Consider the following 27,226-nt stretch of genomic DNA (forward strand, 5'->3'; position numbering starts at 1 on the left):
ATGAGTGACTTCTTAAGCAAAAACTTTCTGCAAAAATTATTTTTTTATGAAATATAGGAACCGTTACGTGCGGGTCAAAATAACCATTTTCAATGGAATGGGCATATACCTACATATTTTTTTTCAATGGTTTAAATTTAAATAATTATTTCTAAACTAGTGAGATGTGTTTCCTTTATGTTGGAACCATAGCTTTCAAAATGTACAATTTGTTTCGTCATTGCTGTATTAATAAATTAACTTATTCATAAGCAAGTTACCAGAGGTTGACTTTGGATGTCCCGCACGTGACACATGTAAATAAATTTTATTTTAAACAACAAAATTGTTTAACAATAATATAATTGTGCCAGGAATATCTTTGTATCAAATGTAAAGATTAAAAAAAATGCTTACCCCTGTTTCATTAAAATATTAAGAGATATGACAAAATGTTAATGAAATTTAAGTGTATTTTTGTCCCGCACGTGACGGTGGAATGGGCCTGGAACTCTTTTAAAATATATTAATTCATTTCAGAAAGATCTTTAACAACTGGAAATCCTCCAATAATTTTTAGTGCTTTATTGTGATAATTCTCCTGAAGCTCCCAGATTTGTTTGATCCTCCTGATTCAACAAAATAAAACACATCAGGTAAACTCAATCCTTCAACTAATGAAGTAGATCATATAGTTGGGAAGCCCTCAAATTTCATGAAATTTTTAGGCATTACCACAGATGACTTCGCACCTTTGCTGAATCACACCAAACAATTTCAGGCAAGTGTGACAAATTTGTGAATGACCCCGTATGATTCGTCACCTATCCAAGAATTATTGAAATTTGGCTCCTTAGATTGCTGATATCTTCCTAAATTTTCAAGATACTGAACTAGAATTTTATCATGAGTTAGGGGATCTACCTTGTTTTTGATTTATGAAGGTTATATATTGCTATTTTTCACATGCATGTGCAGTGAAAAATTGGTTCAATAATTCATATTTAATTTTAAAAATTTTAAGATTTAAATTTCAAATTTTATTGTTATATTTGTCTTGTATGCTGTCAAGTTTTCTGAAAGTTTGGTAGGCCAGACCTGAAAACTCTCTGTGTTTTGAGCCAAAAACATGTTACAAAATTTAATATTTTAAAAAGAAATGTTTATATCTTTGTGAATGTGAGATACTTTTAAGAAAATGAATACAATTATTAGGACTCAGTAAGTAAATTGATTGTTGAAACTCACAGCTTATTAACAGCTATTTACGATGAAGGATGAAGAAAAAACATTTTTGATTTCATCAATTGTTGCTGGGGAAATTGGGGTTGACCTCACCTCCGATTACTAAAAACTCAGATTATCCAGAAAAAGTTTCTACATTTAAAATTTACACAGCTTGGAAGACATTCCTTGCATCAAGAAAAGGAACTATTGTCTTCACGAAAAAAGTATCACTCAAACTTCAACATACATTTCCTTTTATTTGCTTTTAGACAAATTTCAACCTAATTTCTTATTGATCCTACGCACTTTTATTAGCAAGGCAACAAAAACACAATCCACCTCCTAATATATTTTTATTATTTACTGAAAGTTGTCAATAAGTTTTACAGCAGCAAAATATTTCTATTTTCAGATTTTAATGAAAATCAAACTATTAGCTACTAAAAAATATAACTTTAAATATAAATGAAGCACCTTGGATTAAGTGGAACCTTGAACTTTCAAGACTCTACTGTATAATTTAATTTATGTAAGGAAATTAATTCTGGAGCACACCTTTCAGGTGACGATAGTTACAGAAAGATTGGTCTCTTATTTATCTAGAAAACCAATAAAAAATGTGAATTTTTGAAAATGTCCAAATACTTTCGGTTATATAGTGTATGCTTACACTTAAACCTGCTTTTGTGTGGTGGATAGGAAAAAAAATTAAAAACTTCACAAGTAGCTGTAAAAATATTTTTTGCAACAAAAATTACAGCTAAATCGCACAATAACAGGGTTGAGTGCATAGTACTAAAAAACAACAGCATTCTGTTACATTTCAGAACAAGCTTACACTTCATATATTATTAGAAATATGTAAAATCCAAGGATACAAGTTTGGTCATGCATTTTTCAGGAGGGAATTGTTCTAGCAAACAACTTTTTCCTAACATCATGTCAGAGAGAAGTTGCTCACAGGATAAACAGTTTCATTATACAGTATGATTATCATCATACTATTAACTACAGAATTCATATGAAAGTAAAATGTCTACGACAGCAATTTCCACACACTAACCTTTGTAATATATCTAGTTTTAGCTTCTACTCTTTTATCAATGATCGACCTCCAGTGTTCTTCAATGTCAATTTCAAATTTATCTTTCACATACTGAGGCTCAGAAGCTGCCACTTTGACTTTCAAAAAAGATAATTGTTGACTACCAGCTGCAAGAACCTGAAAAGCGGAGATTTAACTGGTAATCAAAAATAAATAAACAAATAAGAAATTTGCATTTCAAATGTAAATAATACTTGCCTCCAGAATGTCTAAACGTTGTCTGATATTGTAATCTCTTTCATAAAATTGAGATGTAAGATAATCAGCTACCTAAATAAGTGAAAAAATATTATATACATATTTTTGCTTTTATATGTCCTTCTACTTGATACACTTTCCTAAAGATTTTAAATAAATACATTTAACAATAACTTGCAATGGTAGTGCTTCTGAGGTTTTATTGGATGATTCTTGTGTATTAGCATTGAATAACCTTCATGTTTTCCTCATCACTCAAGGATTGTTTTGGCAAAATGCAAATCACTCAGCTATTCTGTTCTAAACAGGGCATGCTTAATCTTGTTCACTAAACATATTGCAACAGTTTTATTTAATTGTGTGCTTAATCCTGGTTATTCAATAGTCCTCATTATATTACATGTAGTGTCATAAACGTCTACAGTAAAAACAATAACTAACAATCACCTCCATTAAAGATATATTTTATAAAGCACTAATACGTTCTACAGTAGACCCTCGTTTTACGCGGGAGTTATGTTCCACGGAAATGCCAAGCAAATCGAAAACCCGTAAATTGAAACCTAATACTAGTGTTAAAATAGGGGTTTGGTTCCGTAGATAACAAAGTACTAAATTCTAGTGATGACTAATTGTATTATAAGTTTAATGTGTACTTATATCTACTTTTATGCACAGCATGCATAAAGAAAACATAAATCAATTTCATGTTCTGTTTAAAAAGAGGAGCTGGCTACGACAGTCTTTTGGCAGTCATTAAGAATTTTCCTCTGTAATTCTTTGCAGAGCATCAACGCATCCTTGATCACTTGCGTCATTTCCATGATAGAATCTTCCTTCACCAACAAATAAGAAAGATCATTTCTATTGTCTAAGAATGGCTCAAAATTTTCAATGTGAACGTTTTTGGTTGCGCATCACCGACATCGGTATCTTCGTTGGTTTTGGCCTCCTTTGTCACTCCTAACAGTTCTTCTTCCAGTGAGTTCTGAACTGTGTGAGTTTAATAACTTTGTTTCTGGAAAGAGCTCTGGAACTAATTGTATAAAATATCTCCAGTGGCTCAAGCTTGATTATTAGCACGCCAAAATGCAATTGATTACGCACAATCGGCAATTTTTAGGAGTTTTGATTTTGAAAGAGGAAATTTAATCTGTTTGCATTGCCGCATCTGCCTAAAACCAAAACTCATCCGTTTAAAATAAAATAAAAGTGTCAAATCTTAAACTGTGTAAAATAAACTTGCGTAAAACAAGGGTCTACTGTATTTCCTATTTACAGCCTCATTCACAAGTCAACTCAAACCAACATCAGACATCCAAACTGCCAAAATAAGGCTTCTTATTGGTTGAAAAAAACTTTGATTGGTGGTTGGGGTTTCTGGCAAAGTTCAAATTAGCTGTGGAATAAGTTTGTTAACATTAAAAGCCCTCCAAAGGACACTGCAACTGCTGTTGGTAAATTTTTATCTCCGATCCGAAAACTTCCATGCTTTTTTCTTGCTTAAATAAAAAACACAAATGCTAAAACATTTGTTTATGGGGGTTTTGAATATTTTCGCGGCTTTTAGGAATTGCAATTTAGTCAGAATTCTAATGACTTTGTTCAGCAGACAGAACCTACTTTGACAGCACTTGCAAACTTTGAAATAAATTGTATTTCAAAATAATCAAAAGGCAAGAAATACTTTATTGTAAATGCTTTTCTTTGAAAAAAAAATAAATTGGAAAAAGAATATCTTTCAAAAAATTGAAACAAAGGAAACAATCCAAAGTTTTTGTTACATTAAAAGGGTATAGGCATTTTTTTTTCTCTCTGTCAGAAATATGTTTCTTTCCTATCAGTAGTATTTAACAGATTAAAGTATAAGTAATTGTTTTTACTATTAGTAATTCATTATGTTTTGATTAAGCTGCTTGAACCAGTTTTTGACAAATTTTAAAAAGAAAGCAGATATAGTTACTTTTGTTTTCTGCTAAAAAAAAGAAAGAAAAGTCTGAAATAGTACTTTTTTAAGACTAATATAATTCTCCACCATAATTGAATTGGTACATAGATAAGAATAGAGTTTTTGACAAAGCCTCGGAAATTAAAAAAAAAAAACCTTGGTGATTAGTTTTTTCCAGGGCTGTGGAGTCGGAGTTGGACAGATTTTGGTGTAAAGGAGTGGGAGTCGTTCGAAAACATTCCGATTCCGACTCCGGGCTTTTTTTTTACTTTCATTTTCAGCGGCTCAACTTGCATTTTTTAAAACTGACTACCAATTGGTTCGATTACATGTATAAAAAGCTACTAATGAGAAAATAACTGCCAATATGGCAATCAGCTAGCTTGAGTGTTTACCGAACTTTCTGTAGCCATCCCCTAGTTTTCTTGATATTTAACTTAACTAATAGCAACTGTCAGCAAACGGTTTTGTGCCTAACATTTTCAAGTAATCACTTTCAATTCAAAATACAAATATAGTGTTTTGTTCGATCTCAGCAAAAAATAGTTAAAGGAATGTAACAATTAATTAAGTTGAGGCCCAATCTCGGGCGGAAACTTTTAGGGTGTTCGGCAAATTCAAATAAATTCTGGCGTGAAAGCACAAATCCAAAAGATCCGATGAAATAATCTAATGTTTTTTTTACTAAGAATATTTCGATAAGCTTGCTTCTCACTAAAAAATATGGAACAAAATAAGTGTAAATGATTTCTTGGTTACAACACTCAATAATTGCTGTTAATCTTAAAATCTTCATATTAAGGTTAATTCTAAAGCAGCCAAAAAAATTTAAATTAACAATTTAGGAAAGAAAAAAATATAGAGAAAGAAAGCTATTCATACAATTTTGTATACCACCGCATTTTTTGTAAAATTTGCTCCTGACATATATGGGTGATTCTCCAAAAATTTGACATTTTCCAGTTAAATTTTTTGAAAATAAAAATGCAGAAAAATCTCTCAAAAAAGTTATACTTACTCTTTGTTAGGAACTTATTAAGGGGAAAATAGAGGGAACTCACTTTAACTATGCTACACTCTCAAAACAGGGGGTCAAATTTTCATACAGCAAGAGACTGACAAGCAGCACCAGGAGAGTTACAGAATGAATTTCTTCATGGGTTACTTAAAGTGTAACTATATTAATAAAGAAATAACTGAAGCCTAAATCAAAAGAATGGTTATTAAATGACAAAACAAAATTTATGTAAACCCTCTCTTAACGGACATCCCCAATTTCTTCGAGTACAAGTCCCATATAGGTTTTTCCATATTATTCATTCTGAATAGCTTACACTCTGAATAACGGACATTCATTTCAACGGAAAAAAAATTGATTGCTACATTAAAACTTTAAGTTCGCCATGTACAGTATGATAAAATTTACAAAAAGAAAAGCTACCTTCTCATTACCTGCGAATTGTTTTATAGTTCAGGAAATATAAACATAAAAAAAGGGAATCAGCAATATTAATAAGATATATTTCACTTTTAATTTCAAGCAACTACGAAATTTATGGCAACTTCATTTACCTACTCGAGCAACATTGAGATAAACAAATGTCTTACCAATAAATCTCTTTTGGAAAACTTCATCTGAACAAAATAAATAGATAAATAAATAGAATTATTCCACTGATACATTTTTTATTTATTGTTAGCTAAATTTAACTTTCTTTTTTCCAATCAGTCTTATTTTCCAACTAATGTATTGAAAATAAATCCTTCTATTCTACAGGATGCATTACCAGGGCTTGAGAAATAATGCTAGGAGAGTGATTATTTTGCACCAGGAGTATGACACTTGTTTTAGGACAGGAGTATGGCATTTTCCATAGAATTTGCCTGTTACATAGGCCCAGAATTATATTTAAGGTAAATAATGTTATTTTTATATTCTAACCTCTTAATTCAACCACACACTGAGTAGAGTTAAAGTTTTTCGTTTATTTAAAAAAGAAATATTGTCCAGGAGAATAACAGCGAAAATGTTTCATACCCTATTCTTGAACTTCAAAATTTTAATGAGAACAGCAGACAAATCATATTAACAAAATACTCATGGAATCCAACAAAATGGTGATAATAAACAGTATTACAGAACTGCAGATTAAAAATTCCTTTTTTTTATCTATAATAATTGAACTCATTCATAGGACAGGAGAATAACATGAAAACTTGGGGACAAAGTTTAAATCGATGTACCTTGAATATTTAAATAATTTAATTTATTTAAAGACTGTTATTTTACATCTTTAAGTATGCTTAATTTTGTACTACAATTTGAATTTGTGGAGTGTTGATAGAAAATTTTTTAATAATTTAAGTCCATTTGAAAAACGGATGGGGATGAGCCAAAAGAGTGACTTTCTGGTAATTCAAAAATTTTTGTAGGAAAAACTAAATGAGTTATTGTATTAATAACAATAGAATAACATCAAATAAGTTATTTCTAACTATTAAAAAAATGAAAACACTTTCTGGGTTAAACAATTTTTGTGTTAGGCTATGGGGATATAATATTGTTAGATTTGGGAGAATCACTCATATGTGCCCTATTTTGGTTGAAATTTTATTGGTAAAATATAATTTAAAATATATTCAGGAAAACTTTCAGAATTTAAGTATTTATATTTTGTATAAACTCTGAAATTAACTTTGGGTGTCACCTGAAAGTTGGGTGTCACCTGGGGCAAACCATCCCTCTCAAGAACTTAGACTTAGAAAAAAACTTTTTTCTCGCAAGTTACAGCTTTCAAAAATTGAAAGCACACGTTTTTATCAATATCTATTTGTTGAACATTAAAAAGGGGCAAATTACAAATAATCCTTTTCATTTTTTAAAGGGATTTTTAAGTCATCTCACTTTTAAAGTATTTATTGGAAAATTTGATTTTTAAACTGAATTTCTAACATTGTATGCATCTTGGGTTTACAATAAAATACAAAATGCAAAATTTTTATGAAAAGAGATTAATATTGCAATATCTGTTTAGAGGTTTTCCCCCGTCCCCTGAATGGGGAGAAGGAATTGAAAAAATACAATAAAATAAGAAATCTGGAGTCGGAGTAGGGCGTTTCAAAATCCAAGAGTCGGAGTCGGTCATTTTCCTTCGACTCTGCAGCCCTGGTTTTTTCAGAAGCCATGTTGCAATTAATTCATCCTGAGAAATGATTTTTATGGCACCTAAAATTTACTGTTTTTGCCGGTCTCTTCACTTGAAATAAATGAGGTTGTATCTTACCAAAACAGGACAATGTGTGATAAGAGCAATTAATGCTCTGTGTCTTAATCCAATGAAGTCAGGAATAGCAAATTTGTCATCTAAATGCAGCAAAATTTTTGCCATTTCTACAGCAACCTGAAAAACATTTTAAAAAAAAACTTTTTTTTTTAACTTAATGTTTTCTACACTATGCAGTTGAACTTAGCAATAGTGAGAACTTTGTTATAACATCAAAAAATTTCAGTTCCTTTATTCACACATAAACAGAAATGATGACTGTCTATAATGGCTATCACTTGGCTGCAGTGTCATAAAAATTCTGGGCTCTTTGAATGATGCTATAGTTCAGTTTCAGTGTAAGTCACTTCAATGTGAAACAATAAGAACTACAAAATCCTCCAAAGGAGAAAATACTTTTGATTGATTTATTTTGTGTAGGCTTCTGAAACTAATAAATTAATTAAGTGGGTCATGGTATGTGACTTGAATTTCAATTTCAAATTCTCTGACATTGATATCCAAATAATTTACTAACGTTTACCCAAAAACCAGCTTTTTTGGTGAACAGTACAGTTTTACATTATAGTGATCAATCACTTATATTAAATACAGATATCATATTTTACAATGTTTAAATTCTGACTTTATAAAAGTTATGATCAAATAAATTTATATCAAAATAAAGTCATTTTAGATATTAATGCATGCCATAAAAATTACCAAAGAATTTCTCTTTAAAATAATATTTATTTACAATTTGGTGTTATAATTTTAAGCTAAATTGTTACAAAACTTTCTGCTTAGCTTAACATAAAATAACTAACTTTTATACAAGAAGTAATAACTGTAGATTAATTCACTTGTAGAAAAATGGGAATAATTCATTACATACATATACATTTGCAATAAATGCATCTTAGAAAAGAATTAAGAAGAAATAAAGAACAATAAAAAGCAAAGTAGTAACTTTTCATGCCATGGAGAAAATTAAATGGAGAACTAAAATTAGCGTATTATCCATACATTCTTACCGGGAAATAAAATGATGGAAAATGCCATATACACTTTACGTCAAAAAACCTCCATCATTTTTGCTGATTCTTATGTAAAAATGACCCCCTGGATTCAAATATGGCCAGCATTTTCCCTCCATTACCCACCACTTTTTGCAGATAGAGTACTTCAACTCTTTTAAGTTTTTGAAGCCATTATTTTTATTTGGAGAAGAAGGGAGCATTATATTAAGAGTTATTTTTTCTCAGAGGTTAGAGAAGTGAAAACTCCAAAAGTATCAACATTTGTAACAGGGACTGGTAGGGGCGTACCCCCTCCCCCCAAATATTAAAAAATCATCTCCTTTCAGGAAGTTTCTTTTTTCTTTTTTTTGGTGTGAAAGCAGAGCATCATCCTTGCTCATATGAACCAAATGCAGAAAAAATTTCACACCCTAGAAAAATATTTTAAAATTATCTTGGAAGCATCGCCTGTTGCATATGAGATACATATCACAGATCTTCTGCAAAGGAACCTTCCTGTTTTATTTATTCAAGTTACATTCACAGTTATAATTAAGATTAAAAATGAAATTGAGTATGCACAGGATGCAGGAGCGGATACAGATTACCATTTTAGGGGGGGTTATGTGGAAGAATGAACCCCTCCCCCATGAATGAACCTACGGTTTTGGATACGAAACATTTCGGAAACTGCTTAGGAGCCAATAAAAAAACACGAAATCAGCCAATGAAGCATTTAGTAAAGCATAAAGTTACTAATTAATTCCATAAGTAATGAAAGGAAGTAATATTTCAACTATTTACTTTTAAAAATAATGAATCGAAAATATTACTGAAATCGTTTGCATTTTATTCATAAACTGATTGAACACAATGTGGACAGATAATATTGTTGACCGTTTAGAGGGGGGAGGGTCATGACCCCCATGACCCTTTCCTTGTATCCGCCACTGAGTATGCATATAATATAGCAACACATATTTGGATTTCTGGGGCTGCACCACCCCCATGGTTTATCATTTCTTGATATGCATATTTTTCAAGTGTATAGGATAAACAAGTAGATGTTTCAAAAGGGTTTAATGAAATTTTTAAATGTTTTCACCCTTTAGTATGAAGCTCAATTCAAAGAAGAAATTAAAATGTCAGTTTTCATCTTCCAAAACTTCATCAGTAAAAAACAATTGTCAATATGTTTTCATTAATATACATTGCACCAAAACCAGGCCCGGATTACCCAATAGGCCAACCTAGGCCCTGGCCTAGGGGCGCTAGCCAAAAAGGGTGCATGTCGCAGAGGGAAAAAAATAATCAGCTTTCGGGGGGGGGATGCGTTACTACATGGAGTAGCAAAATTCATCTAGCAAAGATTGCAACCAGCGCGATAGGCATAAAAACAGTAATTGAAGGGGGGGGCGGGGGGCATGGTCCTTGAGTCGAGAAAGGCGCGCACAGGTTCGAGGACGTAAAATAAATAAATACATTTAAAAAAAAATAAATAAACCAAAATCACACGCGTTCTTGGGCAAAATGGAAAAAAAGAAAAAAAACGAAGTCACACAAGTTTGAAAGCACCAAAAGAAAGAAAAAAAATCCCTGAGTCCCACAGGTTTGAGGGTAAAAAAAAAAAGAAAACAAAAACTCGAAGGCGCGAATGCCCCACCCGCCGGCACGGCTGGCTAGTTCACCCCTTGGCTTTGCCAAAGTAAAAAACTTTTTGAGGTATGTCACACAGAAAAATTAGTAAAAATCATGACCTAGAAAATGTTCAGTTTTAAAACCCTCTTGTTACTGAAACTATTTTTCTCTTGATTCTTTAAATTGCGACAGTAAGTATGTGTTTTCGCAATTAATAGTTTATTAATTCATATTTATTTATGACTGCCAATCATCAGAGGCACCAGAAGTTATTATTTTCGGGGGGGGGGAGGAGGAGGAAATGTCATATTACCGAATGAAACTTCAAATCTTACCGAATGACAAAGTACGAGTATGCACATCACGTACCAACATCCAGCGAAAAGAGAAATCAGAAAACAGAGATCCAAACAAAAATATCATTATGTTGTCTCCAAATTTTCCGAACAGTCGGATATTTTTTGCCAAATAAGAAAAGTTTGGATGTAACGGTGACCTCCCGTGACCCCCTATCTGGGCGCCTCTGGCAATCATATCACCTATTTTGCACAACATTTTCACCCTTAACTGCTTTAATTCTCTTTACGTACATGCATTGCATGCAAGTTCCTAATAAATATTTTACTATACACAATTTTACATATTTTTGTTTATAATTATATCGGTTATCGAGGTTTGCTTCCAATATATTATTTTTGTGAATATCTTTAATTAAAATATCATCACAAAGATCACAAAAAAGTAGATGAAAATGCATGGGATGCCCCGAAATATGTTTTAAATAGAAGAAAAATTAAAGTAGAGAAAGAGACACCAGCAGTTCTAAATCTTAAGGTAAAAATGAATGAAACACATAAGTGTATCAAGAAATTCAAGAGCCCTGTTGTTTAAATTTAAATAAAACGGAAAAAATTAGATAAAGATCACCTAAAGATCACCTCAGTCCAAAGCGGGAAATTTTTTTTCTGCGGACAAAAACGTTTGTTTTTTAAACAGACAAGAATTTGAGGGAGGAATTTGAAGACTACATTATGGAAAAACTGAAGCAGTTAAATATTTTTGGAAAAGAAAAAGTGGGAGCAGGATGTATTACAACATACTTTTTAAAAATAAGGAAAAGATTGCGAAAAAAGCAAAATAAAGGGAGTGAGGTGTTTTTTGAGCAAGACCCCATCTTTTTACTTCACCAAAGGTAGCTTAAAATTACCTTTTTATAACTTTAATTTTATAAAAACTTCAGAGGAAATTCCATGTGAACCCGCTTTCACTATTATTTTCAAAAATTATCTAAACTTGATTTTCTTTTTTAGAGCATTCTTGCCGATCCCCGCCTCTTCCTAACACTCTGAAGATCATCTAAAATAGCAAAAAATTTCCGCTGGAAAGTCCCCAAACCCATCTCGTCACCCAGCACTATCAGATGCATTGAAGATAGTACAAATACACATTTACACTTCTTATTTCAAATTTTTTTGGGGGGAAAGATCTCTAACGCCCCACTTTCACGCCACATAACAGATCGTCTAAAATTTCGTTTTTAGAAACTTGTTTGAAAACCCTCCTGGGGCGTGACCCTGACTTCAGCCCTCTTCTCACCTTTTTGAAAATCTTCCAAGATTTGTTGCTAAGAATAATTGCGACGTGGGGGGGGGGAGAGGAGTGAGTCCCCGAACTCATCCCTTTCTGTAACATCAAGAATAAGATATAATTACGTATATTACGTATTTCAGTTTCGAAAACTGAAATCGGGGCAAGTTCCGAATGCCATTACTTCCTGTTAAATGAACTTAGATGGCCTAAAATTGCATTTCCAACGCGTCAATTTCTGAAAATTTCCCGGCCCACCACCCTCACGGATCCATTTGAACATCATCGAACGAAAACAAAGAAAGAAAACCATCCCTCATTTCGTCGACACATGGGAACGAGAAATCTTCACTTGCTAAGCCTCTGAAAATGGCTGGGGGGAGGAGGGGTTTGGGGCTATGATTTCAGTAGAGTTCGGATATGTGAGGTGGGGGGCGTAATCTGTAAGTTTGGCCTAGGGGCGCAAATAGATGTTAATCCGGCATTGACCAAAACATATTTTGTTGCAATATATACTACAGCAAATATGAGGGGTTGGGGTGAAAAAGAAAAACAATGAAAGGATTAATATAATTTGTGATGAAAAACAAAGGGAGAATTTAGGAATTCAATTATGTGCTAATGAGAGGGAAATACAGACAGATTGATTTTCTTAGGAGACACAAAGCTGAGGGAGGAGTGTAGAAAATGACAATGAATTAAAAACATGCCGTCTTATTACTTAAATATAAGTTGGTTTAATGCTGGATTGATGAAAAAAGAATTCATGTTTGAAAATGTATATAATTAAACAAGGAATTATTTTAAAATTAATGGAACAATAACAACAACAATAATGCAAACAATAATAAATCATTTCTAATTAAACTTCAAAATGATAGCAAAATGTAAATGAACAAATGAACAATCAAGCTATAAAAGTAAAACATTGGGTAAGTTTAATCAATTTCCATCAAATGATAGTACTGATAAAAGGTAAAACTGCTTACTTCATGAACAACATCTCCATTTGCTTTAATTAAACTTTCTGCACATTTTAAACATTGTTCAGCCCAATCTGCATTTTCTTGTTCAAACAAACCAGCCATGCAGTCTCTTAAATACAAAGGACGTTTTGTTTCTTCTTGTGGCAAATCATTTGACAGATCATATGGCTCCAAGTCATCATCACTAAGAAAGGATGTGAATTCCCACATAAAAAGGTGAAAAAAGGTCAGAAAAGGAAAAAATATGAACAGGAAAACTAAAAAGTGAAGAGAAATTGTAATGTAGCAGTGAACTGCAGATTTTTTTTTTTTTTTTTTTTTAAATCATGAAGGTGTTAGGAATTTAAAATTTGCTCAATTCTTTAAATAGTTATACAGTAAACTCCAGATTATCCGCCGAATAGGGTGGCAAGGTAACCCTGGATAAGCAAAAACCGCGGATAATCCCAATAATAGGTAAAAAACGATACTCAGTGTATATAATAACTAAACGAGCTGATGTGTGCCTCACATGACTTCTTTTACTCTAATTTAGTGAAATTTTTCGGTTATTGATAATTTCAATGTGGTTCAATAGTTTACTCTCTGACTGGCGATATATCGCCAAGTGTCTGCCAAATTGTAACATCACTTGAGTTTACATCGACATTAACAATGATTTCCCCCCCCCCAAAAGGGGCAAAAGACCCCCTTAGAAACACCCGAATGCAACCAAAAGGGGAGGTGCACAATTAGACCCCACTAGGAGTCTACGCACCAAATTTCAACTTTCTAGGACATACCGTTCTTGAGTTATGCGACATACATACGCATATCCACACATATGCATATCCGCACATACATACATACGTACATACAGACATCACGAGAAAACTTGTTGTAACTTACTTGGGAATCGTCAAAATGGATATTTTGCGTGTCTATACACTCTTAGGCACTTATCCGCGTGTGGTCGAGTCGAAAAAAAAAAAACTCAACATTCATTCGGGGGTGAACAAAATGGAAGTTAAGGTCTAATTTTGAGTGAAAATTTTTTCGCGAATACAATACTTCCTTTTTTGTAAAAAGAAGTAAAAATGTAAATAATACTCTCACATACATTTGAATTATAGCTAAAAGCATTGCTAGATTGCATCTACAAACATTGAATATAAAAAATATAGGTAAAATCTAAAAGCAAACAATTACACAATGATAAGTTTAAAAACAAAAATTGTGAAAAGATCCGTGGATAATCCGACCGCCGATAATCGAGTGTTTACTGTATTATACTTACTATACATGCATATCATTCATATTCTTTAATGCAATAAAATTTACTTTTTCTTATAAAGGCAAGTTTTTATTTCCATTTATTACTACTATTAATTTTTTTTTTTTAAGTGCAGGGTAAATGACTAGTTATAGGCAAGGCTAAGGTTTTGTTTTTAAAAAAAAAATAATTTGGACTGTTTTTTGGAACAGTGAGGTTGCAGTTCTAGTTCATGAAAAAAACCTGTGTTAGAGCTTCAAAATTGCATTTTTATAGCAGCGAACTTTTTATTAATTTTCAACTATGATCAGGGGTCTGGCCAGAGGATATTTGGGTGCGTTAACGGACCCTTCACAAAAATCTGATCAACCAAAACGGACCTTTCACAAAATCTCGATCAAACAAAATGGACCTTTCACAAAATCCCGATCAAACAAAATGGACCTTTCACAAAATCCCGATCAAACAAGATCGGATCTATCACAAATTGTTTATTGAAAGAGCAAATCTGAAAGCAAAATAACGCATATTTCTGTGTATAAACCAATAATTTTTGGAACCTTTTTTTAAGTCAGAGGGATCAGCTTATACAAAATCGGCTAATTTTGAAAAAACAAAAAAAAAAAAAAAAAAAAAAAAATCGGCACTCTAGCGATGCTCCTACAAGGGATAAATAATTGCTACTGCCAAATAAATATAATGGTTGTTTGTTTTACCACATCTAATTAGCAGCGGTGTTGTTGTAAACTTTTCTGAAAAGGCATTGGTAAGCACTTTTCTCCGCTCATGATTTAATAAACAATAATAATATATATCTGCAAAATGAACTTAGAAGTGCAAAGGGATAGTAAGGGCGAGGAAAAAATATGATCCCTACAGATAGGGTTACCAACTTCAAAATTATCACCACTTAGTGTCTGGCGTTGAACCTTTATAATGACTTGATTAGAAAATATTCTCATCATTTTGCCAGCTTGTCAATATTTGCGTTTTTACGGTGCAGTGCGATGTTTAATTGTTATTCTGGGAGAAAATTATATGGGTTTTGATTTTTCGATGCTAACAAGGATGATTAACTTTAAATAAGCTCTTTTAATTACCGTTTTTTTTTCCTTTAGATGTCTACATTTTGAAAAATACAATCTTTTAACATCCGATATGAGAATCATATTTTGTTCTTTTTTCAAGCTAACTTCGCTTTTTTAGGACTCAAATAAATGAAAAGGCTCTTTATTTCTGTTACAAATCTTTTTTTTTTCTTTTTAGCTTTTAAAGCAAAATTCCATTTTCTGTTATGAGTCAAAAATTAAAATGCTGAATAGATGGTTTATTTCATTTTGGGGGGGGGGGGGGGTTAACTGTGTCCACAGATATTAATGATATGTTTATCATAGGACTCTAAAATGCAATTTTAAAACAGTTTTATCAAAAATATTTCTTTTACAAGTCGTTTTTATACTTTTGATGCCTTCACTTTGAGAATTGCGATCTCTTTGCATCCACTATGGGAATCCGATTTTTCGAATTTTTGATGATTATTACGCTTTGTTAAGAGGTAAACAATTGAAATAACTTTTTAATTTCGTTAAAATAACGAAATTTATAAGTCTTAAATGAAATTCTGTGCTTTTTAAGAGTGTCTTGGGTCAAAAAGTTGAATGCTGAACCCTATTCTGAATTTTATTTTATTTATTTATATTTTTGTTACAATTATTTTAAATACTGTACAGAAATATTTCTAGTATAATTTAACATAATGTAGAATGGTAGATAAATATTGATATTTGAAAGAGCGATGCCCCCCCCCCCCCCCCAAATATCAGAAAAACACTCCAGAATGATTTTCTCGACATAGAAGAGGAAAACACTCAACTTTAAGTTTAATTGATGCAGTTTGTGCCATCTCTAAATTCTAAAATTTCGTTTTAAACAATTTTTTTTTTTGGCGAAATTTTTTGATTTTTCACAAAATTAATTCATTTTTCACAAAATTATTTGATTTTTCACAAAAAATGGACCCTGTGAAAAATCCTGGACAGACCCCTGATGATTTATGTATACTTTTTTAACATTAATATTGAATACAGTGGTTCAACCAGTTATGGTCACACTCACTTAGTTATGGGCATACTAAAACTTAGTAATGGTCATGCTAGCTGAATTCATTTATTTTCAGGAAATACAGAAAACAAAGTATTCAACAATTTTTATTTTTTATGAATGCTTAAATCCATTTTGGCCGATCAAAGCTTCACCCCTCCCCCCCTCCTGGTGACACTATTGTATAAACATAGAAAATTACATTAAATAAACATTTTACATTAAAAAAACCTAAAATTTTCAATTCTGGAAATTACCTGTCAATTTCTACAATATTTGGAATTGCTTTCGACTTGATAGGTTCAGAGAGTGATTCTTCTAAATTTTTTCGTTCCTCCTCCATCTTTTCAAAACATATTAGATCATCTTCATAAATGCTGTAACAGTAAAAAAAGGTTTTAACAAGCAAATTTTTGATTAAATTAGCTTTTAAAAAGATTAGGAAACAAATTATTGTAGTATTATGAATTTTCACTTGATCAACTTGGATGAAAACAGAGAATTGAACATTTGGAATATGTATAATAGAAAAAGTTGAAAATATTTATTTGGTAGCATTCATATAACCTTTAACTCCACTAACAGATCTAAATGATTAGAACATTTTTCAGCACATAACTTTTTTTAATGAATCAAACTTGAAAGGAAGTGTTATATACTTTAAGAGAAAATAGATAAGCTAAATAGATGAGCTTAAATGACATAAAGAACAATGTGCTGGCAGCTGCTTTTTGAGTTGCCACCATCATTGCCGATATTGGCCAACAAATGCCACTAAATTCAAGCAAACAACCAATTACCACATGGTCACAAGAGTTTTCACAACTTTCTTGATTTTTTTGTCAAATGATTGCACACAGGAAGCGATAAGTTTTGTACACAGGAAGCCATTTTAATATTTTTCAGGACCTTCTTATTGTTTAAAAAATTTCTCGAAAAATAACATCATGTTTCCTCGCGAAAGGCCCAATAAACTATGAGTTAACAGATTGCCAATATTTGAAAATGCGTGCCACCCACTGGTTGTTATATCAGTAGCTAGTGCAAACTAAACTTTTTGCCATTATTTGTTCAGTTTGGTGAAACTGGCCCTACATGGTCCCTATTACTGATAAGTAGCCATTAAAGCACATAAAAATGATTTACACAGTCACAGAACTTGCACAGTAATAATAATACAACAATTACAGTATTTTCAGGAATAAGCGCCGCAGTGAATACAAGAAAAAAAGCAAAAATATTGCTGGTGCGGCGCATACAAGAAAAAAAATGCCGGTGCAGCGCGGTGGAGCGGATACAGCCTTTTTTTCCTGTCAAGTATAAAAAAATCCAAGTTTCTAAAAAGCATTGAAAATGCTGCCAATAGAGGGCACCAGATCATCCTGCCGCCGGCATATCCTACAACATAACAATTAACATAGAAAAGTATGTCAGGCACATCAAAGTACGTCAGTGTTTCAATATTTTTTTCTAACATAAAACAATGTTTTCCGATGTTTGCAATTTTCTCTATTTTGCTTTTGATTTTTATATAAATAACAATATTACTATATAAAGGCTTTTAATAATGATTAACCGATTTCAAACGTCGAAATAAGCAGTAAAAATGACTTTTTAAATCAACTCGGCAAAAAATACTTCGACATAATTCTATATGTTTCAAGAACCTTAGCCGTTATTGTTTGATATTCAAACGTCAGCCTACGTCATCTCTATGTCGATCAATATTTTTGTGCTGCTTGGGCCAGAGAGTTTGACATATTGGCGAGGCATAGAGGGAAAGGGTCCGCATTCCTCGCTCTGGAAGTCCCACTGACCAACCAATGTCTCCTCCCAAGGTAAGAAAATAATATTAAATATAATTTATAAGTAAGTTTTTATAGCTTCACAAATTAAAATTATTTCTTTCATTTGCATTTCATTCCAGCTTTATTTAACGCTAATTGTGTTTTAAGTTGTTAAATGTTGAGTGAAGTGCTTTTGGCAGGTGCGGCGCTTATACCGGGTGCGGCACATTCATTAAAAATTTTTTTACTTGAGAATATATTTCGATCCGGCGCTGACTCCCGAAAATACGGAAACTTAATTTACCTGCAATTAGTATCAGGCTTGGATGGAACATGCTTTAACTCCATTAAAGAGCTTACCAGAGCAGGATTAGAATGCTAAAAAAAAGGTGCAAAAGTTTTACATTGTTTTGAATTTGAAGCTGTAAAGTAAAAAATTTATCATGAATAATATTCTATAGATGTACTAAATAAAAATTAGTAGAATCAATAATAATAAACTGCACACACACATACACACACGACACCTTTTGAAATCTTATCAAATCACAATACATGGATCAGAAAATTCAAAACTTGATTGTATTGGAACTACAATATAAATTTCTGCAAAACAAATGCAAGTCATAACTAAGTTAAATTTAAATTTATATCAGTAAAAACTATTATGAAGAGTAGTTATTTTCAACCAGGAGGGAGTAGAAGAATTTCACGGGAGGTGTGACAATGTTTTAAAATGAAAAAGTGAAACTAATTTTGATTTAATCAATCTTGTGGTCAACAAGATTGATTAAATCAATCAACATTTGATATTTACATGACAAAAAGTCTCAATGTTAGCTCAGAGACTGGAAGCTTCAGTTGACAAGAGATTGTTTTAAAATTGAAGTGGATAGATTTATAGATCATATTTAGGCACATGAAGTAAACCCAAGCTATGATTTTCAAGCAAACACAGTTGAAGTATTTTGATTATGCTGTTTTCATAGTTACCTACAAATTAGATATATAAATACCTTTGTGCTGAAAAGTAAAGTAAGAAGTAACAACATCAAAAAGCACAAATTGCAGATTACTGTAGACACGTGTTTCAGCGTTACAAGGAATGCCTTTTTCAATGCAAAATAAATAAGCTTACTAATGAAAAGACATCCAACAAAAGCCAAGAGTCAGATAAGGAAACAGCTTAAAAGATAAAAATAGAGGATTAACCAAACACCAATGAGAAAACCACAAATCAATGAAGAACCAATAGGAATTCAAATGAAGGCCAAGAGCTCTCTCACAGCTACAATAAAGCAGAAAGAAAGAATTCAATTGGACAAAGATTCAGCCACAAAGCTAAAACAAAAAGAAAATGTCAATAACCATGAAAGGTTATTACTTGAAGAACTACGTTAAATTTAGCAACCTGTCAAAGGAATTAATAACCCACCACAGAAAGACTAACAACTATATGATTAAACAGGCTTAGATAGCAAGAGAATAAACTAAACCATTGGTGTAATGTCCAAATAATAAACAATATTTTACCTCAAATTGCAATTTGACAGTGTCAGAATCCAAGACGCTTGAAAGACTTTCTCCAACAATCATTCCTAAAGAGCGAATAGTTTCTTCAGAATTACCAATTCTGATTTGAGTCCCATTGATTACATAATGCAGATATGCTGCAATCAAACAAATAGAGTAATTTAAAAATCTTTTCTCATTCATTATTACTTTATTAAAAATACATGTTGAAGCACATGACACAAGTTAGAAATTGTCAATCCCTCTAAAAATCCTCATTGTAAAAAGGACATTAGAGGGCAATTATACAAAAAGGGGTCCTGACATATAATTTTTTTTTTTTCACATAATGTGAAAACAAAACTTTGTTTAAGACTAAAAAATGTAGGTTCCTTTTAATTTTAGAGCAAAAATCTTTTTTATAACAGATTTTTGTCACATTTGTGAAGATCATATGACGCAGTGAGAAGCAAAGGGATGTAAGTGGCAAAAGTAAAAATTTAGAGAAAACCTGTACAAGTGGTATGTGAACCCTTCCTCTGTCTTGGGACAAGATATAGTACTAGTAGCTCTGGTAGGTGCTGCTGTACAGCATGATTTAGAAAAAAAAATCAATGTCAGTCTACCTAGGACGATATCTTTATAGTCGTTTTACTCAAAACTTTAAAATGTCCACTAACATCCCTTTGCTTCTCACTGCCTCACATGAAAACAGAGTTTGTATAGGGAACATTCATACACACATATAATCTTTGCTTTACTTACATAGATGAGTCTTAAACTTATCATGCTTGTTCTAACATTAATAAAGCATGTTTATTTTGTATATTTCTATTAAAAATGTATCACCTTTATTGCAAAAAATTGGTTCCTTTTCTAACCATGCTCCACATATCATTAATGCAGAAGCTAAATATGTTTGCTGCTCAAAGCTTTGGTATTTTAAGGCACTTGGATCGGACCATGATTTCAATAATGCATCAACTATCTAAACAGAAAGGCAGCTATTTATCAATACATATATAAGACACAAGCAAAGTAAAATTAGCCAGCATATAATATATTTTGTTGCAAATCCTAAATATATATGTATGCATGCATACAGGGAACACCTCAAATGCTTACCTTTTCAAATTGAGCTCCTCGCTTTCTAGAGCTTGCATAGTATCCAAGAATATTATGAAGAATAATTGGCTAAAAGGAGACAATATGCCTTCATAGGTGTTTTAAATATCAAATGAAAATCAAAATAAGGTACAATGTAAAAATTTTACATTACATTTGACATCCTCAGAGACCACTCGCACCTACCAATTGTTTATCAGTTTCAAATGCTCAGATAAAGCTGAGCAAGTGGATCTCGGAGAAACTTTATTTAAATATATAAAAAACTACATTATTATCAGTTACAATTTTGACAAAAATTTTGGTGATTTAACATCAGTATATGTAATAAAGTTGATGAAAACAATGCATAAAAGCTTTACAATAATATAATAAAACATAATACAACATTAGAGAGTTGTTACTTTACAGAGGATAACGCGGTGAAGTGTAGAAAAACAAACTAAATTCAAACAATATTAACTATTGAAAATAGATAAAATATATGTATTAGTCAATGCCCTGAAACATGAAGCCTTCTTAATCCAAAAGACTGAAAATTGAGTTAAGTCTGATGCGGGTATGATGTTGCGAAAGGGCGATTAATATGTTTTTACTGAGTGAAAGACTATGATTACGTCTGATATGTAAATGTGATGTAGTGGATAGAAGAAAATGTAATGTTCTGGAGAACCTAATTCCCCGCAACAGCAATTAGCAGAATCAGAAAGCGAAAATCTGTGAAGATATTGTGGAAATGGCCCATGGCCTGAAAAGAAAATTATCTCAAATCTACTTTTAATGCATGAAGAAAAACAAATGGTGGGGAAAAATTAAAAAACTCTACTTCCAGTACCCATTTCATTCCACCTAAGTTGCCAGTCATCTAATGTTTGTTTTTTAATGTGTGAAATTAATGAATATTTTGGAAGCGGAATAAATGAAGAAAGAAATTGTGGGTTGTCAGCTGCATTCTTGCTAAGCGATCAGCCTGATCGTTGCCGACGTCACCAGAATGCCCTTTTACCCAATGAACTGAGACAAAATATTTACCTGTTTCATTCCATTGAAGAGGATTTTTAATTGCTAAGAGAGAAGACTGACTATCCGAAAAAATTTGAATGGAATCAGAGTTAAGTGAATTTGAGAATTTAATGCTTGAAGAATAGCAAATAATTATGTGTTAGAAATACTATTATTGGGATGAAGATGGATACTCCAAGACTATGAAAGAGTTTTGCCATCAAAATAAGCATATGCTGATGCTGTACCAGTGGAAGTGCAAGAACCATCTGTGTATAAGCAATGAAATGAAAGATTTGTAGAATTGGAATTCGTTGAGATTAGATATTCTTTAATAAATGTGAATTGGAAAACTATTTAGGTGCAGGAGTTTCAAAATCTGAAGATGAATAAGTAGTTTCATCTAGAATAATCTCTGCTGATTCTATTCCTATTTTCCAAATCCATATTTTTTCCCTTACTGTTAGTTCTATTGGAGGAATACCAGTTGGGATTTGAATATTATGTTACAAAAATGGTACATAATATCTTTCAATCAGCAAATACATTACAGTCAGATCCCGACTTATGCACGGGATACATTTCAAAACCCCTCCCACAAGTCAAAATTTCGCCTTGTGGAACAACGTATGTTCAGAAATTTTTTTATAAGTATACCCAATTATTTCAAACACGTGTTAACACAATTCAAATTGTTTCAAACCATTTTTTAACTATATATTATAGTATCTTTTATAAAGAACTGACTTTTTACTGTATTTTAGAAAACGCGTTACTATTTAACATAAATTAGTGTTACAAAGCACAAAATCAATGATCAATGAGAGACATGAATTAAAACAGTACGGTACTTACATTAAGTACATTACTGCATTACAATAGCACTGAACACTAGATATCATTAACCTAATTATAATTTTTTAAATGATGAAGATGATGGTTTATGAAGTGGGGGAAATTAAATAAGATATTCCAGCTGCCACATGAATCAGTTTTGCAAGCCACATGCTTAGGGCTGGCTTTCTGCCGGCAGAAACTAGTTTTTGCCGTGCCAGTGGCAGAAACTGGTTATAACCGGTAAAAACCGGCAGAAACTGGCAAAAACTTAAAAGCATCTTTAATAATTAAAGTAATTATTAACTGATATTTAAGTTAACTAAAAAATAAAACTTCCTTTCATCATTAAAAAAAATAAAATCCTATCCTAATGCCCTTGATTTAGTTCAGAAAAGGAACATTTCAATTGCAGATACTCGAAAAATTTGGATTAATATAACAAAAGACGAGAAATAATACAGGTGCTCAGGAAATAGGAGCGACATATAGAATTAAACTGCATCACTGATTGTAATTTGCTTGCTTATATGCTTCATCTAAATTGCTTGTGATTGAAATTGTTGTGTGCTTCAAGAAAGTGCCAGAATTTTACTTGCTAATATTAACGTAGATTTTGTCGTTATGTCACAGCTTTATAAAATAAATTGGCCCTATTTCTCAAAACTTATTTTGCCAGTCAAATTTTTAGCATTACCCCAGTTACTACATTGTGGAACAGTTTAGAAAAATATACAATAGATGAAAGTTTCACAAACAGTGCTTGTTCCTTGATGCATTGCCTACTAGTTCGTCTGCAGCAAGAATATTCTAAAATGTCTTGTTTGTGCACATTAAATTGGGAAACTGTTCAGATTTTAGAAAACACCTTTTCTAAGAGGCAACTGTAGGGTTAAAGCAATGTAACATTTAAGTTTTAACTGTGAAGATATTGTAATGAAAGTGTGCTTTGGGGTTAACAACTAATTATGTTTTTCCATGCATTTTCTATTGTATGTCAGTAATTAATTTTTTGTCATTTTGTGAGTTTTTGCCAGTTTCTGCCGCAAATATGGCAGAAAGTGGTTTTTGCCATGCCGGTTTTAACCGGTTTCTACCAGTAGTTTTAACTGCCTCGGCAGAAACTTGCCAACAATGCACATGCTGGGCACCACTGCTTTAGAGTATTAGAGTTCCCCTATTTCAATGTTCTATCCAATGACAAAAATATCGACTTTCAAAAAAGCCTTCAACAAATTAAGATTAGCTCTGATAAATTTAATAATGATTTTTTCATGAGTGGTTGAAATGAACTCAGATGCAATTGAATTACTTTTTAAGTGGGCGAGGCAAAATCAAGAACATGTAATTCCACCACTACAGAATATAAAATATAAGAAGTGCTGAAAATAATGTTGAATTCAAAATTAGTGATGTTCTAAGTAGTAAATATACATTACAAAAAAAAAAAAAAGGCGTTCGGCAGTTGCAGAAGAGGATGCAACAGGATTCTAAAACTCAGATTTATTTTTGGGATTATTCAATTTTTCAGTATTAATATCTTTTACAAGCAATACTTTTAAATCACTCAGGGTTTTTATCGCTCTTTTAGCTACAGTTACTTTCTTCATGCTCAACAAATTTTTCCATGACTTTAAATAAATTTCCATGACTTTTAATAAAAATGTTAATTTTCCATGACTTTTCCAGGTATGAAATTTGCTTATTTTTTCCCCATGACTTTTCAGTACTTCCATGACCCATACAAACCCTGGATATCATTTTCTAATGTGCTAATGACTAAATAAATACATGTAATACAGGGTTTGCAAAACATCAGTAAAACATTTTTTTGGCAAAAATCTCATTAATGTTAATATAGTTGTCAATCACACAAATCATGAGTACTTTCAATTAACACAAAATATAAAATTATATGCATTATCAACTACAACCAGTGCTCACATGAAAATTAATTACATCTGATAGACTATATCCAAAATATTTATAGCTTTTTACATAAAATGACACATATTGCTTGGTTGATTATATATGAGGTCAAAGTATTTGGACCTATTTAGTACCAATAATTGCATTCCTTTAACATCAAGTCAGCAGCTTCCAACTAAGCTTAATCATTAAAAGTTTTTTTTTTTTTTTTTTTTGAGCTCGAGTTGGAGCTTTTGTTTCATTTAATGAAATCTAAACAATATTAGTTTAATGTGTTCTTTAAACAAAAAAATATCTTTCAATAGTAAAAAAAAGGAAATAAAAAAAGACTTATTGTAATTCAAAAACTCATCGATGTAAAGGGGAAAATCCCTACAAAATAAACATGATGAGTCGAACATGATAAATTAACCAAGATATGAGGCTGGTCATGATAATCTTTAATTTCATTTTCTTTTCATAAACATAACTAAAGAAATAACTTTCACAGGGGCGTAGCTAAGGGGGGGTTTTGGGGACAACCCCCCCCCCCGAAAAGTTAGTCTCAAAAAAAAGAGAAAAAGAAGAGAGAAGAGAAAGAAAGAAAAAAAAGAAGAAAAGGAAAAAATTCCAAGCGATTATACATATATATATATATATATATATATATATATATATATATACATACATACATTTATATATATATATATATATATATATATATAAAAGAAGTAACCCCCCCCCCCCCCCCCGAAAGTCGGGTCTAGCTACGCCACTGACTTTCATATTCTGAAAAGAGAAACTTGAAAATCAAAAATGAAAAAGGCAGACGATAAAATAAAGGTTATGCTCGAATAGGAATAGAGCAATCGGTTAAATCGATTGGTTGTTTTGATGATGTCAGCACTACTGAAACAATTATTTAAATGTTTTTTCCCAACACATATATAAAATGGCAACAGAATGAAATAAAAATCATTGCTTAGAATAAAAGAGAAACAAAGCTAATTTACACTAAATTTCTAAAATAAAAAAAAATGCTTTACAGAGTAGTTTTAGGATTTATGTATCAGAATAAAAAAGAAATGAAGCTAATTTACAATAAAATTCTAGATGAAAAAGTTGTTTCAAAATTTGGATAGCAGCCAAAAAAACTCCGCTTTTAAAACAATTATTAGAACTTTGTTTGCTAACAAATATGCAAAATAGCAACAGGAAAAAAATAAAAACTCCTGAGAACAGGATGTTAATTGACGTTTTAATCAATATCTTCGCTGATTGAAGACGTACAATTATGAGTTTAGTCTTATTGTTGTTTTTTTTTTTGGAAAATTTTGAATTAATCGGTACCTTGTTTGACTCTTGATTTGCAGGGATTCTCGAGAAGATCAAGTCTCAGACAGAAAGACAGACAGAGGGACGCGAACAGATTTTAATAGTAAGGATACAGTAAAGGTGAAGGGGAATTGATGTTATGCTATAATCATAAATTTGCAATATATGGCTTTGCTATAAATGGTCACAACTGCATATGGTTACAAATAAATCAAAATTCAAACATTTAACAAAATGTCAAGTAATACCTTAATACTGAATAATTTACTGGAACAAATACTGATTTTTTTTAAAGAGCATTACAAATTTAAATATGGTTATTTTTTCAGGTTATGAGAAATTAGACATTTATATCTTTTTCTCACATCTAGATGGTACAACAATCAAAAATAAATATTTAAAATTTTTGAGATGGTTAAAAATATTTTCTCCTCTTCTATTCCTACTTCTAATGAGTTCACTTCTTTCCCTCCCAACACTTCAAATTAACTCCATCAAAATATGAGGCAGCGAGAAGCCAAGGGATGTAAGTAGAAAAATTAAAAATTTGGAGATTAAAAAAACAATTGGAAGGTGAACCTCTCCTCTGTCTTGGGGCAAGAAATGGTACTAGTAGGTGCTGCTGTACATCATCATTTAGGAAAAAAAACTCAATGAAAGTCTACCTAGGAAGTTATCCTTAAACATGTTTTACTCAAAACTCGAAAATGTTCACTTACATCCCTTTGCTTCCCATTGCCTCATATAATCAGTGATGATAAATAAATCGAATGTATGTCTACAATAAGTATCTCACACCTTCCTTGGCTATTTTATCAATGAGCTTTCAAATTGTAATCTTTCTTGAAATATAAATCATTAATCTGGTAGAAAACCACATACCTGCTTAAAATGCTTTAAAAATAATGCTTTAGATGCCATTATGTACTTCAGTTTTTCATTATCTATTCCTTCATTTCCTATTATCCATTCCACATAACCATACCTATAATATTTTCAGAAAATAAATATTTTAATTTTGCTGTCTATTTTTACTATAGTAAATATATAGAGAGAATGAAATGCAGCTCACTTCTTAAATTCAAACTTTTGTGGCACTGATTAAAATAATTAAGCTACATTGGATCAAGACTTAGATTTCATTCAAACATACTATTCATTTTTAAATAAATCTATAGAAAGAGATGTATTTTTATTGGTACAGCAATAAAAACATAGGGGAATATATTAAAGAAAAATATCAGATAATCTTCCATGTGATTTATATGGAAGGAATAGGAGAATAAGGAAGAATTATTTGGATCACACTACAGACAAAAGCTGACTAAAGTCAAGTCCGTATGTAATTCTTTTATGCCGTCACAATTGCTAAAACTCATGACATCAAAGAGGGCATTAGAGGCAATCCCTCTTTTCCTCTG

At 31.7% G+C, this 27,226-nt stretch overlaps 1 protein-coding gene across 1 annotated transcript in view; it reads right to left on the bottom strand.

Annotated features, from left to right (window-relative positions):
• Window positions 1-27,226, bottom strand: part of LOC129225976 (telomere length regulation protein TEL2 homolog) — a 58,619-nt gene that overhangs the window by 17,363 nt on the left and 14,030 nt on the right. Inside the window, exons 5-14 of the mRNA XM_054860546.1 lie at window positions 26,688-26,790; window positions 20,727-20,795; window positions 20,451-20,589; window positions 19,623-19,759; window positions 18,394-18,467; window positions 16,560-16,679; window positions 12,954-13,134; window positions 7,742-7,858; window positions 2,510-2,581; window positions 2,270-2,428 (exon numbers count right to left, since the gene is read on the bottom strand). Of these exons, the coding sequence (XP_054716521.1) occupies window positions 2,270-2,428; window positions 2,510-2,581; window positions 7,742-7,858; window positions 12,954-13,134; window positions 16,560-16,679; window positions 18,394-18,467; window positions 19,623-19,759; window positions 20,451-20,589; window positions 20,727-20,795; window positions 26,688-26,790 (1,171 nt within the window). The remainder of the gene's footprint in view (window positions 1-2,269; window positions 2,429-2,509; window positions 2,582-7,741; window positions 7,859-12,953; window positions 13,135-16,559; window positions 16,680-18,393; window positions 18,468-19,622; window positions 19,760-20,450; window positions 20,590-20,726; window positions 20,796-26,687; window positions 26,791-27,226) is intronic.

Source organism: Uloborus diversus, chromosome 7, assembly GCF_026930045.1.
Source record: "Uloborus diversus isolate 005 chromosome 7, Udiv.v.3.1, whole genome shotgun sequence".
Classification (NCBI taxonomy): domain Eukaryota; kingdom Metazoa; phylum Arthropoda; class Arachnida; order Araneae; family Uloboridae; genus Uloborus; species Uloborus diversus.